Source organism: Alnus glutinosa, chromosome 1, assembly GCF_958979055.1.
Source record: "Alnus glutinosa chromosome 1, dhAlnGlut1.1, whole genome shotgun sequence".
In the NCBI taxonomy this organism is placed as follows: Eukaryota; Viridiplantae; Streptophyta; class Magnoliopsida; order Fagales; family Betulaceae; genus Alnus; species Alnus glutinosa.
This window is the reverse complement of record NC_084886.1, coordinates 11,861,277-11,875,490: the sequence shown is the minus strand read 5'-3', so window position 1 is coordinate 11,875,490 and position 14,214 is coordinate 11,861,277. Positions and strand designations below refer to the sequence as shown.

The window sequence follows — 14,214 nt, the reverse complement described above, 5'->3', positions numbered from 1 at the left end:
GCTCTGCAGTTATTCAATATGGGTAAATACTTTTGCACAATAAAAATGTGTACAATTTGTGCACAACCACATACATAGGTGTAACCCATACATGTCGGACTTGGATCCTACCCGTGTGTGTGGTTGTGCACAAATTGTGCACACTTTTAATTTGCATGAATCACTCACCCCTCCCAATTCGAGAGATGAGGTGTTACCATTTAGGTCGGTCGTACTCTTATGTAAAAAACAGGGATCTGGGTCATCATCATTGCCGGTGAAAATGTGTTTTTTCCTATCCGACATTTTTCAACTTGCCGACATTTTATACTACAGTTAAGGTAATTTACCCGGCATCCAAACTCTTGTCAGTGACTTGTTCAGTTTTAACGATATATGAGAATAAATACTGTGTGGAAACAGTGGTTGTAGTCTTGTAGGTATACATTAATTTCTCGTGTTCATTTTCTTCTGTCTTTGATTTTTTTTTTAAATGTTTTTCCAAAAATAGCATAAAATGGCTACAGTGCGGAAGTTGGGAAATGAACGAAAAATGGACCCTTCAAAGAGAGAGAGAGAGAGAGAGGCGGCGGTGCTCACATGGCATATGGTCCCCATCTCACATGCATCGAACATGTGATATTAGTCTGATTTCTCATTACTGCGCCTGCCTCGGATCATCCATTTCGTTTGGTTTCCCATGAACAGCGCGCGGCACGGACAGGGTTAGGTGTGGGACGCAATCATCATTTATTTCTCCCCCACAACCGAAGTGCATCTTCTCATAAATCCACCACTTTTCCTGGTTGGATTCCCATAATTCTCATTTAGTGTTTTGATAACACTCGTCAGAAAGCATGCACAGAAATCCTTTTCTTTTCTTTTCTTCTTCTTTTTTTTTTTTTTTTTTTTTAAAAAATAAAAAAATAAAAAAAATAAAAATAAAATTGCAAGTCCGGCCATGAAGGTTGGTTAGCAGGGGCATTCCTGCATTTTGGTAAGTCGAAAAAGGTGAAAAAGGTGATATTAGTTAATGAGTTAATGGCATGTGGGTTTGCCGGGCGAGCACATGGAAGAAAGAAGATTGACAGAGGAGCATGATAACAATGTACAAGATAACCCACAACTGCAACCAAAAGTAAAACATTGCTTTCATTACCAAAGAAAAAGCTAATAGTAAAAAAGTACATCACCGCTATTGCTATGCATCATCTGTAACAACGTTTTTTCCGTAATTCCCAGTTTGACATTCATACTTTTTTTTTTTTTTTTTGCCTGTATGACTGACCCAACCGACGAGAAAAAGAAAAATAATAATAAAAAAAAAAGAAAAAAAAAAGTAAGGAAAACAAAAACACAAATCATTCAAATCCTATGAGAACCCAAAAGACAGACCGGTATGTAGGGACAAAAGATTGACACTGGAAAGAGATGGATGGACAGGTGGTAGTTAGAAGGTGATGATGATAAGGCAGAGAATTGAAGGAAACAAATGAACAACGCTTCAGCACCTGCCCCCTAAAATGGCGTTTGCTTTTTTGCAGTTGAAGCAGGCCGAGGTTGAGCAGTAACAGAGATAGACAAACTGGATTTGATATATATATAATGACAATGTGTAAAAAATGTACACTTGTCAGAATATGTGGAAACAGGGAGATGAGAAAAAACAATGGATATTGGGTAGTGCTGTAATATATAGTAATATACTGAATCGACGAAAGGCCTTTTCTTTGGCCAATTTAATTGACTCAGAATGATGAGATACTACTAGCACTGGCGGCCTCTACGGCAACCAAGCGCACCGGCGTTGGAGGTCATAGAGCCAACCATAGAAGACGACTTGGCACCCAAGCTCGAAGCCCTGGCGTAGCTGGCTGAAGCTCCAGCTCCTGAGGGAGTGAAATACGCCCCATTCAACAGCAAATCTCCCTCTGACCTCCAATTCCAGCCCTTCCACTGGCTTGCAGCTGTTTCTACCCTCTTTGTCACCTGTCCAAAGGCAATTAATTTGTAAATAACAATCAACGAATTCAGTATGTGAAGTGAACCTCATTGTAATGGCAAACAGCTACAGATATATACCTCTTTAGCAAAGGGGTTGATTGGTGCATTATATCTGTTGCCCTGGCTATTGATTGTGGGATTTGCGCTTCCACCGATGGCATACATCTCCCAGTGAGTGTAGTCATTGTTCACAACATGGAAGTATCCATGTCTACACCTGAAGTATTCAAATGTTTGTCACTTCAGCAGCTATTATTCATATTCTGATGGTAAAGACAGGATAAAGGTAATATATATTGCAGTACTATACAGTTTTGAGGAATGACTGAAACAACTGATAGTTTAGGAATATAAGTTAAAATCTAACAAACAAAATTTAGGGACCAAAGTAATATTTTGAGGAAAAATCGATAAAAGGTGGAAGACAAGATCATGCATCCATAGTACCTGCTGCTTGAAAGCGATCGATCATACATCATGAAATCATTTTCACTGAAATGGAAAGAAGAAAAGGAGAGGTAATAATACCTAGGCATTCTCTGGATCAGTCCCTCTCCAAAATGGTTGTACGCGATGGTTACTTGCATTTGCTTGTCTCGGGTGTAAGAATCACTATGGCCCAACAGCATAACCTTTTTTTTTTTTTTTTGCGAGACACAATTAATAACAGCAGCGTCAGTGTTCCAAGTATAGAAACACAATTTAAAACAAAATGGTTGAGGAGAAATGCATTGAACGCACCTCATTGTGGTGGGTGAGATGGTTGTTGGAAATGGTAATCGAAGTTGAGCCCATGACAGCATCAACAAGGCCATCAGCACATTTAGAGAGAGAGTTGTGATCAACCCATATGTGACTTGACCCGAAAATGGAAATGGCATCACCATCAGCCATTGTCCTCCACCCAAAGTGACTTGGCGAGCTTCTCACCATGGCATTGCCAGTAGGCTTGCAATCATGGATGTGTAGACCGTGAATTATAATATTAGTGACAAACTGGATGGTGATGCATGCTCCATTAGCAATGTGGACATTGACCCCACGACCATCAATGGTCTTGAAGCTGTTCATGATCAGCTCCTGCTTCAATTGTATCACCATGTCCCGCTTGAACACAATCCACAGAGGTTCGTCCTGGATGACAGCGTGGCGCAAAGTGCCGGGCCTGGGGTTGACAGGGTCATTGTCACTGGGGTCGGTGACGACATAGAAGCGGCCGTCACGGCCACCAACTGCATTCCTACCAAAACCAATGCCACAGTCTGCAAGGCGTTTGCGGTTTTTTTGCCAATCGGGGTCACAACGCCAGCAGTCATCAATGGGATTGCCGGTTCCGCATGAGAAGAAGCCCAGCTTCCTCCTCTCAGTGCTGTTGCGGATGCTCCTGCCACATCAAACACGTTGCTACCATTAACGTCATAGTTTTTAAGCATACGATGCAAAATTGTGTCTTAATCATCAATATGCTAGTTACTGTGTACCCGGCCAGTTGAAGATAACCATGGAAATTCAATTATTACTGTTACATTTTCATATACTAATTATTTCTGTGTGAAAAGACTATATATTGATTCCCTGTGGTGTGTCGGTGGGGGTAATTTTCTTCCTCTCCCTCCTATCCTCCAATCAATTCGGGGTAATAAAGGCCAAAATCTGAGCTGCATGGAGGCAGCATACACCGACAAAAAACCAATCCTTCCGTATATGTTAGTGAGGACAAGTCGATCTCAAGTGGGTCGTTTTCAGTATAACGTATAGAATTTGCTAGTTTTTTTAATAGAAGCAAACCCGGGGGTAGTCTTTCTTGGCAATATCTGTCCACACGCGAAGCAATATAGAGATCCACATACATGGGCATCATTTACTAAATTTAAGAGTAAATTATTCTACCAGAAGTGAGAAACCTTGTCATATTCATGAAAGGGAAAAAAACAAAAGAGGGTTTAATTCCACTAAAATTACAATCTTATTACTATTATCCTTATAAAGAAGAAGAATCGACAATTATATCTACCCACCAATATTCAAAAGCCTATATCTTCTTTGTTAGCTACTTTTGCTACACAGACATGCCACACGCACTCACGCAATATAAAGTAACTTTCCAATTAAATTACATGCCAACATGATTAAAAAGGCCAATTCATCCGGCAAGTCAAAATACATTCAGGGGCAGAGATACTATATGCAATACTGCCAAGGCATACAAGCAATTGTACGTTTAAGTACTACGAGTGCACAAATTAGACAAGGAATGAGACACAATGTAAAAGGATTTATGTCCGCGTAACACGGATCTGGCACCTCAAAGGAGGGCAAGTGATGGAGATATGGGAAAGAGCATGAGAGAGAACCAGGACGGTGGATATTTTTACCCCCCAATGGCCGCCACAGTGAAAACCCAAAAATGTTAAAAAGGCATAAAGGGAAAGGTAAGTAGTCAAAAGTACAAAGATGTTCATAGACATGATAAACCAACTATTGGGTATAACGAAAATAGCAAATGGGTCAGTTGGGTAGGTTCATAATTCATAAAGTGCAGTAATTAGAGCCACCGTGCTATGAACTACCCCCCTAACCACCATTCACCAAAACCTTTTTAGCAGTGAATGCAGTGAGTAGAATTTTCTTAGGAAACAAACAAAAAACTGAATGTTCAGAGAAAGTATAAAGAGAGACCCACATCTCCACCATGGAGACCACCTCCTCCGGATCATCCACCGCATGCTCCTTCAAGCCCTCAGCCTCTTCCGAACTGAAACAACAATATACAAAAATTAAACACAAAAATCTGACATTTAATTGGAAAATGGGTGTATATGACAAAAGGACACGTGTCGAGCAAATGTAGCGAGTACCAAGATAGAATGAAAACGAAGACGGTTACAAGAAGTACAGTGTACAGAGAGTGTTGGGGCGCAACGCTCGAGGGACAGCCACTCTCACTCACACACTCGATCACTCACTATTCCAGTATGACCGTTAAAAAGCGGTTTCTAGAGAGAGAAATGACGAGGCTACTCGTCGGCGGGAAAAAGCCTAAATAAACGATTTATTTTATATTCGGGAGCGAAATGTCATTGTTACCCATAGAGGATTCTTTTATACCTAATTTGAAAATTATTAAATAGATAGGAAATAAAGGGCATTCTTGGAGGGTAAATATGGAAAGATTGTCTCTAACATCTCATTCTCGGTGACCTACCAGGGTTTGTTAATTGCAGGGGATTAGGGGAAGGTATCCAAAGAATGAACATAACGGAATTAACGATCCAGATCTAGGGATCTGGATCTCAACGGCTGGGATTCTTATTTAGTGTTGGATAAGACTGTAGCGAGAAAAACACAATGGATAGAAAGCAACGGCTCAGATCGGTCGGGAAAATAAGGAAAGTCTAATTAACGTTGCGTAGCTTTTGTTTGGTAGCTCAGCCCCTTTACAGTTATACTGAGTCAATAGGCACTGACCTCGCCGCCATTGATGAGTTGCTCGAGCTCTGCAATTGCTCTGTTCCCCCATTGCTGTACAAGAAAAAAAAAATCGAGTAAATTAAGGCAAAGTACCACGGTGAACTTGTACGGACACTTTCAAGAACTCTGTGTGTGTGTGTGCGCGTGTGTGTGTCTGTCTTTCTCTCTCGCCATTAGAATTAGGTTGTGTGTGTCTGTCTCTCTTTCTCTCTCGCCATTAGATTTAGGTGGGCATGAGAGAGAGAGAGAGATAGAGGAATAAATGAAAGAAAAGAAAGCTTGAAAGCCTTGTGAAAAGGGGCCTTAATGGAATCCGAAAACAGTAAATGAGGAGCAGAGCGGAAATAATTAAGTAGTCGAATAGAACCAGTAGATTTCATAGTAGATGTTCCTATTACTACCCAGAAAAGAAAAGAATCTCGTAATGTGGCTAAATATTTACAACCCAAAAACTCCAAAATTAGAAGACATACACGAGAATGGGTCACGACAATCAAACAGAGAGGAGGCTCTGCTTCTACGGTACCAAATTTCACACACAGAGAGGCTTAAAATTGTAGACATGGAAACGTACCTGGTTTCTGGGATCTGGTCCTTCCGTGCCGTGCCCATTGCCCCAACTAACAACATCACCAGCACGACTAAGCTCAGACCAACCCATTTCGTAGACACCGCCATTGCCACTCCTCTCGTACTCTCTCTCTCTGTCTCTCGGAGGATATGTGGAGCAGAGAAAGAGACAGACACGAATACAGAGGGAAAAAGCAGAGGAAGAAGAAGAAGAAGAACAGGTGAGAGAGTCAGAGGACGATCTCCAACAAAACGGTCTCTTTATAGAGCGAGAAAGACAACCAAAAATAAATTAAAATGAAGACAAAACGTCCCGTGCCGTTAACTAACTATTCGTTTTTTTAATCTTTTCTCGTTTGACCCTGGTTCGGGTAACGGCGTTAACTAACCCATCATATTTGACCCTGGTTAGGTTCTCTTTAACCAACCCCACACAAGCTAACCCACCAATTGCTAATTAGTTAAGACTAACCTCGCCACTTCTCTCCTAACCGCCACTAACTGTTTTAAGCTTTTTACCAAGCGCTCCGACAAGGCCATCCCCCTCTCGCACGTGCATTTCATCAGTTTGTTATATGAATTTTTATTATTTTAAAATACAAAAAATGTAGAAATATTAAGTTGATAAAGGTTATAAATATTGATATAATAAATTGAAAAATTGAAAAAATTGATCGAATATGCTATTTGCAGTTTACTGTCTGAGCATCTGACTGTTTAACCAACTTTTAACGTTTTAATTAACCGCAGGGATTGCATCTCGATGCCACGTGAGCAAAGGCGTTACGGTAGGGGGGGTGGGGTGTCAGTACGGACGGCGTCACGGAAACAGATGTCACGGTTTCTTTGCTGATTTTGCGGTAGTGAGTAAAGTGGATATTAAGAAATTGGAAAATTCAGATATTCTAATGTTATTTATTTATTTATTTATTTGTAATGGGTTGCGTGGATAGGTCATTCCCAGGCGCCAATCACGGCCTTTAAGTTGTTTGACTCTCCCAACAGGATTCAACTAGAAGAATAATGCTTACAGGCTGTTTTGGATGTTTTTTGTTTCCCTTTTACTTTGTTTTGCATATGCAATTCAATGGGGGTTTGCTTGTTTGGTCAGCAGTTGAATTTAGTGGTGTTTTATTGATTTCCCTTTTTCTTTTTTCTTTTTTCTTTTTTTTTTTTTTTTTAAAAAAAAGCCAAGGGCAGAATGTTTCAAGATTTTCTCGATATTCTTGTGAATATAATTTTTGAATATTTAGTACAAGAAAATCGACTTTGTTAAAATTTTTATTTTACACCTTTTGTTTTCTCTTCTTCAAACAAAAATATTACACAAATAATTCAAATACAAAACAGTTTTTCACATTTATGTCACTTGACACTTTTTCAAATTAAGGTTTCGTTTGTTTCGACATGAGTTTTTCTTATTTTTCGGTGTTCCGTACGATAAAAAATAACTAGGAAAACCTTGTAAGTCGCGTAAAATGATTTCCTCCCCCGCCCCCACCTTTTTAAAAATTTATGTAAGCCATATTTTGAGTTTGACCTTTTCCTTTTGGACTCGCAGTACCCAACTTCCTTCTCACACACATTTATTCTCGCAGCTTATTCTCTGTTATCGTCGTTGTTGCTATTGCTAGTTTTTCGTACGAACCAAATGCCGAAAAATGTTTTAAGCTGAAATCATTCTCCTAAAAACAGTATTGCTGAAAACATTTTACGTCAAGAGAAACATAGCCAAAAAAAAACAAAAACAAAAATTATACTCAAAATACATTAACAAACATGGCATTCTTAATTCTCCTTCAAAATAAAAATAATAAATTGTAACGTAAATCCGACATTTTGTCTCTCTCAATGATCTCTATGATGATTGATCGGCATATATAGTTTGTTCCAAACAGAAACGACGCCAACATGTAAGAGATACCATGTGATCCCAAACACCTTTTTTTTAAAAAAAATAAAATAAAATAAAATTGTATGGAGCCATGAACAGATTAGTACGTATTTAGTTTCAATTCAAGTCAAAAGTACAAAGAGTGGTCAAATAAGAACTCAATTTGAAATACAATTCATGAAGTTGAAAGCAACATGTGAGTAGATATGCTAATGCATTTGATTTTCCAATTTGTTTGAACATTTTCATTTTGAAGTACGTAGCTTTAAACTGAATTAAACGGACAGTTTTGAAAATGTTTTAAGCTTGTTTTCAAGTTGGAGTTCGGCTCGAGATTGGTTCATTTAATTTTCATTTTTTTTATTAATTTGGGTTTTTTTTTCAAGCTTAAATAGGACAAAAACAATTGCTTCATTGGTTTTGAGATCTAAGGCCATGTGGATAGAGTGATTAGGGTAGGGTTTGGAACTTGGAACCGGCAAATTAAGGCGCTGAAGTCAAAATTTGATGAAAGGATCCACATGCTAAACGCATGCATCAGGGATTTCCCTTAATCCAGGTCATATTGATTATGGCGGCATGGTGGGAGTGGAATTTTTGACCTGAATTGTGCCAATTTATGGACATCCCACACGTAGGAATTAGTGCTACCAAAGTTGCTCTACCAATCGTGCCCTTAATTTTCATATTTTGCTTGCAAACAAAGAAATTGCTCAATACCCCCATTTCTCACCCCTTTTTTTTTGTTTTAATTGATTAAAAAAAATGTTACATGAGAGGTTCATTTCCACTCCTGATCTAAAAAAAAGAAGAAGTAGACGATTCTATAAACAAGAAAAGCTGGGCTCCTTATCAATAGACTCAAAATAAACTAAAACAATGTCTAAAATAATTACAAATGATAGGAAATGGGTCAAACAAATTATTCGATCTCCTCAATGGGCTACACAAGGCGGTTACATAAGTTAAAGATGTATAGGTTAAGACAAGTCTATATGTACACCCACTCGAAAACAACAACAACCACCCGAAGGAAGCTAAAGCGGTAAAAGAACTGTTAAATTTTGAATCTTGGACTGTAAAAAAAAGAAGCACCGACATAAATTCAAATACAAAAATCTCTACTAAAAGTAGACAATAACCCAAGTAAAACAATAACCCACATTTCTCACCTTAATGAATTGCAAGAAAATTTAGTTGAAACCCGTTTCTTTTTTCTTTTTTCTATATCCATCATTTAAGCTTTGTAATATTAAATACATTTTATTACAAATCATTGTTGAAACCCATGATAAGATGGGTCACGTTCCTTATCCTTTAATGTCGTGGGGTTTGCATAAATAGGAATTATATCCAGTCAATTTTATCATGGCTTTTTCCTCAAATGAATTTTGTTGTTGAACATAGATAACTTAGACCTTAGTGTCTATTTAGTTTAACAGTTTTAAAACATTTTGTTTGAAAAAATAGCGATTCTAAGACGTAATTAATGAAGATGTATTTTTTTAAAACACGGTTAAGGATTTGGTAAAATCCCAGCTCGACGTTTAAATCATGGGTTTTTAAAAATGAACCCCATTGCCTGCAGTTTGAAACGTAAATTTTCAAACATTTTCAAACCACCAATTTTGTAGGGGAGGATCTATTCAAGGGGCAGGGGGACTTACCCCAGCCCCAGATTTTTCGCCAAAAAAAAAAAAAAAATTAAATTTTATCCCTGATTTTTTTAAAAAAAAAAAAAAAATTTGCCCTCCTAATTTTTTTTTTCTAATTTGCCCCCCCCCCCAAATTGTCAATGCGGGCTCCGCCACTGACCCCAAGTGCACACTCTCTAAAGTGGTACTAAAAAATATAATTAAATTTTGGATGAATCACTAGTAAACTTTGGATAAATGATAATTTTAGCGCTATGTCAGGGAATGTGTACTTGAAAGTGTGGGAGTAGAAGTATGTGTAGCATCAGCGCTAGCTCAATAGATTTTGAGGCCTAAGGCGACAAATTTAGGTAAGGCTTTTTTTATATTTAAATATTTAATTTTTTCCAAAAAACTTACAAAATTCATCTTTGTTAGGAGACATTTAATTTCAACAAATGTTATATTTTATATTGAGCTACATATATATCTTTTTATGTAGGATTTAATTTACTTCATTCTAAAAGTTATTTAACGGACATCTTAGTTTTAGTTTTAAGTTCATGTAAAATTATGAGTTTAATAACTGTTTTAAAGGTACAATTAATGTAACATTCTATTTTTCTTTATTTTCTTCCTTAATATCTTGGAATTCAATTATTTATATTTACTTTTTACAGTAACTGAAGCCTTAATTAAAGAGCACTGACTTACCTTTTTGTCATAATATTAGTTTTGACTATAATTTGGGCCTTAATTAAAGAGCATTGACTAATTTTTTTTTTGTCATAATTGGGGGTTTCATTTTTTTTTTTTTTTAAAAAAAAATTTAATTATACTATCACCGTTTGGGGGCCTTATTCAATTGGGACCTTAGCGGTTATCTAATTTGCTTAGCTATTCTTGTTTTGCAATTGTCTAGTGCAATTCTTCATAAGGTTTACCAAAGTTATTGGGTTGTGTCACCATGGAGCAAGTGTTAGTACTAGAACAGGGTAACGTACTAACGCGGGAACAGAAATTAAAATTAAAATTTAAGTATTGTTAAACCCAATGAGATTAGGGTGTTAATTTGTTTGTTTAACAAATGCACCAAAAAGTAAATTAATTAGCATTAGATTTAATATTTCGAGCCTTTCACTATTGCCTTTTCGGGAGCACGATTATGTTCCCATGCAACAGCCAAGTGGCTCCCATCATGGCGAGGCCTCACGCCTGTACAAAACATCTTTCCCCTTTATTTACGGTTCTGCCCTCATCATCGTGTACAGAAAGGTACACACAGCATTATGATCTACTAGAACGAGGACCATTGATTACGTGGACCAATCTAGTATGTGTTGGTTACGACTTATGAGTTTTGTTGACTTTTTTGTTCGAGAAGTTAAAACGAATCATGAACATGGCCGGGGATCATTGCATGGAACAATATGTCAACCAACCGGCTGATTGAGATTCAAAACAGTTTGGGTAATTATTGTGAGAGAGTTCATGTGAGACCAACTATTTAAATAAATTTTAAGCTGTCTGACCACTTACTCGAACAATTGAGTTTCACATGAGTTATCTGAGGCAGTCAGACAGATAATTAGCGTGGATGGATCTTTGTCCCAACCAATGAGATGTGTCTCCACGTTAAGCGGTGCTCATGGAAGATGTGCGGTGGTAATTACTTAAAAAATAATTAAACATGATTTGGTTGTTTTGTGAGGGAAAACCACGACCCAAATTTCCCACTCTTTTGCTTGATTTGCTGCATTGATGGGTAAGATTATAGATGGAGCCCCACAAACCCCATGAACCAATTTCATACCTTGACATGCACGCAAAAGAGGGAGGGAGTTAAGGCGGGGGAGACAATGTTGGGGGTGGGATTGCTTTTTACACTTTTTACTCAATTGCATCTTTCTACATAATGAAAAGGAAAAGAAAGATCTTGTAGGGCAATGTTTGTTTACCACAAATCTGGCGGGTCTAAGCTCGTTAACTTTTCTTTTTAGCCTCTGCCCAAAGCGAGATGCGGCCAGGACTTGGACTTGGGGCAGCCTTGACCGGCTTAAAAGTAGCTAGAGTACTAAGGAATGTTCTTTAATGGAAGGGGACTATTTGGAGTGACCAAGAATTGGGGCAATTTACCTTTGGGGGGGGGGGGGGAGGGTTTAGGGCGGGGCTATAGCCCGACTCCTTACGCTAATTAGGGTTCAAGTGTACATGGTTGGGTATGATTATGCTAACTTAGATATTGGGCAATTCTATTCTTCATACTTATTTTATATTGGTTGACGTGACCTGTTATAAGAGCACTAATAGCAGATGCCATATAAGTAGTTCTATTCCCTAAAATAGAAAAAATTTGAAAAAGTTACAAAAAATCAATCCACAGTAGTTACCCTATTTTAGAGGGTAAGCCTTAGGAAGTTACAGTGCTACCCAATACTTTGGGTAGCACTATAGCTTTCCAATATATTATTTTAATAAAAAAAAACACGGATGTCTCTCCATTTACGCCATCTCTGTCTCTCCATTATCGTGTATCTCTCCAACAGATTTCTAAGTCCAAGCTTGTTTCAGCAACGCTTCTCTCCACCGGCCGGCAAAATCCATCACCAGCAGGAGACCGCACCACCAAAGCGGCGTCTGGCTCAATCACAATCATCGATGATGTCGACAACGACGTCGTATTGGATGGCGATGATGGAGCGGCAGTGATCTGCTCAGGTTCTTTGCGCATGAAAATCTCCCTACGGCGCCGGCAACAACGCTGCCCTCGTGGCGTGACGTGATTGAGGGCTCCTGATGGTGTTATCGTCGGTCGAATTGGTGTTGTTTTAGCACTACCGTTCGTAGCCATCAAAATCAAAACGATAAATTAGGTTTTTTGAGTGTGTTTGTGTGAATAGTCGAGAAGGATATGCAGGCAAAAACGAAACCGGAAATCTGAGAGAGAATCGGGGAAAAAAAAAAAACTCAGTTCAGTATGGATATCGGAGATGAGCAAAAAAAAAAAGAAAGTAAAAGGTAAAAAATATTATTTTATTATATAGGAAAAGATAAAAGGAAGCTGTTGTGAGGTGTATTTGTATAGAAAAGAAAAATTGGTTTGATTCTCTAAATTTTCCCTAATTTATGAAAGATAGTTGGATGTCTGCTGCTAGTGCTCTAAGTGATTTTTCATGTCAACAACTTAAAAAAATAAAAGGGAAGCTATTTAAAATACGTGATAAATAGGTGTGAAGAGTAAGACTGTAAATTTTTTACATGACTTGCAAATCCGTCGTGAATTGAACACGAAATTAGCATGTTAGAGTTGAGAGATCTGACCTGTTTAATTAAATAGTTCAGGTTAGGATTGACATATATAATTTTATATTTATGCCTCGACACGACTCGAACCCGACACTCCACATTTAGGGCTGACAATTTTTATTATGATTTACAAATTCAAGACGAAATTAACAGGTTAAAGTTGAAAAATCTGACTCGTATAATTAGATAAGTCGAGTTAAAATTAGCCTATATTATACCCATATTTCAACACAGCTTAAATCCAATACACAAGCACGAATTCTTACAACCGAAAAGTAGCATTACTCGCTATAACTTAGTAAGATTAGCGTGGTAATGGGTCGAGCAGGACTTAGCAATCATACTGCATCCTGGTTCATGACTGGGGTCTTTTAGAGTAAAGGCTAGTTCTGATCTAGTTTCGAAAATATCATAATGAAAAACAACATTAAAACGTCAGCAGCAACCGAATAAATAGTTAGAGCTATACTTTAAACTGATTCAATTAAGGTTTTTAAAGCCTCTCAAATAGAAAAAGATGCATCATAATTAGGAAATTGCTCCCATCACTAAAAGTATCACAGTTTTCTCCAACCACTTTGATAGCCTTCGCTTCAGTCCAATTAGGAAATTGCTTCAATTTTATTTGGTACGTACATTCTCTACATTTGAAAGCCAATTTTATAACCTTTTTATTATTATTTTTAGAGGTGCCAATTCGTTCGGGTGGTATCTAGATAGTAATTAAACAAGTCAGACTCCTCAATCATAATCAGCTAATTTCGTGTTGAGTTTATGTCAAATTCACAGATCGTGTAAAAAATTGTCAATCTTAAATATTGTCTCGTGTCGAAGTATGGGTATTAAACTATATAGACCAACCCTAATTCAACTCTATTTAATTATACGGGTTATACCCTTTAACCATAACCCACTAAAAAAGTGCCAGGTTCGTGTCGAATTTACGAATTGTGTCAAAAAATTTGCCGCCCACGTGATGCTTTTGGGGTAGGCACGAAAAATTGAATGTGCGATGTCTTTCTTTGATGATTTATTGCTTATGTATTCCCAACTTCATTCAAGCACGTACATACATAGGGCGGCTGGTTGCATAGACAGGGATGGGATACCATAAACACCTAATTTCCCTACCAAGCTGCAACTATATGCTTGAGCGGGTTGAACTACACCACTTCTAGCTATCATCCACATTCCACAGGCACTAAATACAAAAGATACTCTCTCTGATTTTTGTGCATCAATAATATATATATATATATATATATATATATATATATATATATATATATATATATATATATATATATATATATGCTTAGGTTTTCTTTTTAAACCTTCCCTTCTGTCTTCTTATAC

The 14,214-nt window shown here is 37.6% G+C and overlaps 1 protein-coding gene across 2 annotated transcripts; it reads right to left on the bottom strand.

Annotated features, from left to right (window-relative positions):
• Positions 1-1,106: 1,106 nt before the first annotated feature.
• Positions 1,107-6,270, bottom strand: LOC133872698 (probable pectate lyase 1). 2 transcript variants are annotated; one of them, XM_062310271.1, is made up of 7 exons: positions 6,029-6,269; positions 5,452-5,505; positions 4,667-4,738; positions 2,725-3,367; positions 2,512-2,615; positions 2,062-2,200; positions 1,107-1,968 (listed from the first exon to the last, which is right to left on the bottom strand). In XM_062310271.1, the coding sequence occupies exons 1-7, from the start codon at positions 6,130-6,132 to the stop codon at positions 1,747-1,749; spliced, it is 1,338 nt and encodes a 445-aa protein (XP_062166255.1). In that variant the 5' UTR covers positions 6,133-6,269; the 3' UTR covers positions 1,107-1,746. The 2 variants fall into 2 exon arrangements, with proteins under 2 accessions (XP_062166255.1, XP_062166263.1); XM_062310279.1 differs by lacking the exon at positions 5,452-5,505 and having other exon boundaries at positions 6,029-6,270.
• Between the last annotated feature and the right edge of the window lie 7,944 nt (positions 6,271-14,214).

Coding starts and splice junctions, on each gene's coding strand:
- LOC133872698 (XM_062310271.1), bottom strand. CDS start 6,132: ATGGCGGTGTCTACGAAATGGGTTGGTCTGAGCTTAGTCGTGCTGGTG. Junction 5,506..6,028: donor GACCAGATCCCAGAAACCAG/GTACGTTTCCAT, acceptor TTTCTTGTACAG/CAATGGGGGAACAGAGCAAT. Junction 3,368..4,666: donor GTGGTCTCCATGGTGGAGAT/GTGGGTCTCTCT, acceptor TTGATGTGGCAG/GAGCATCCGCAACAGCACTG.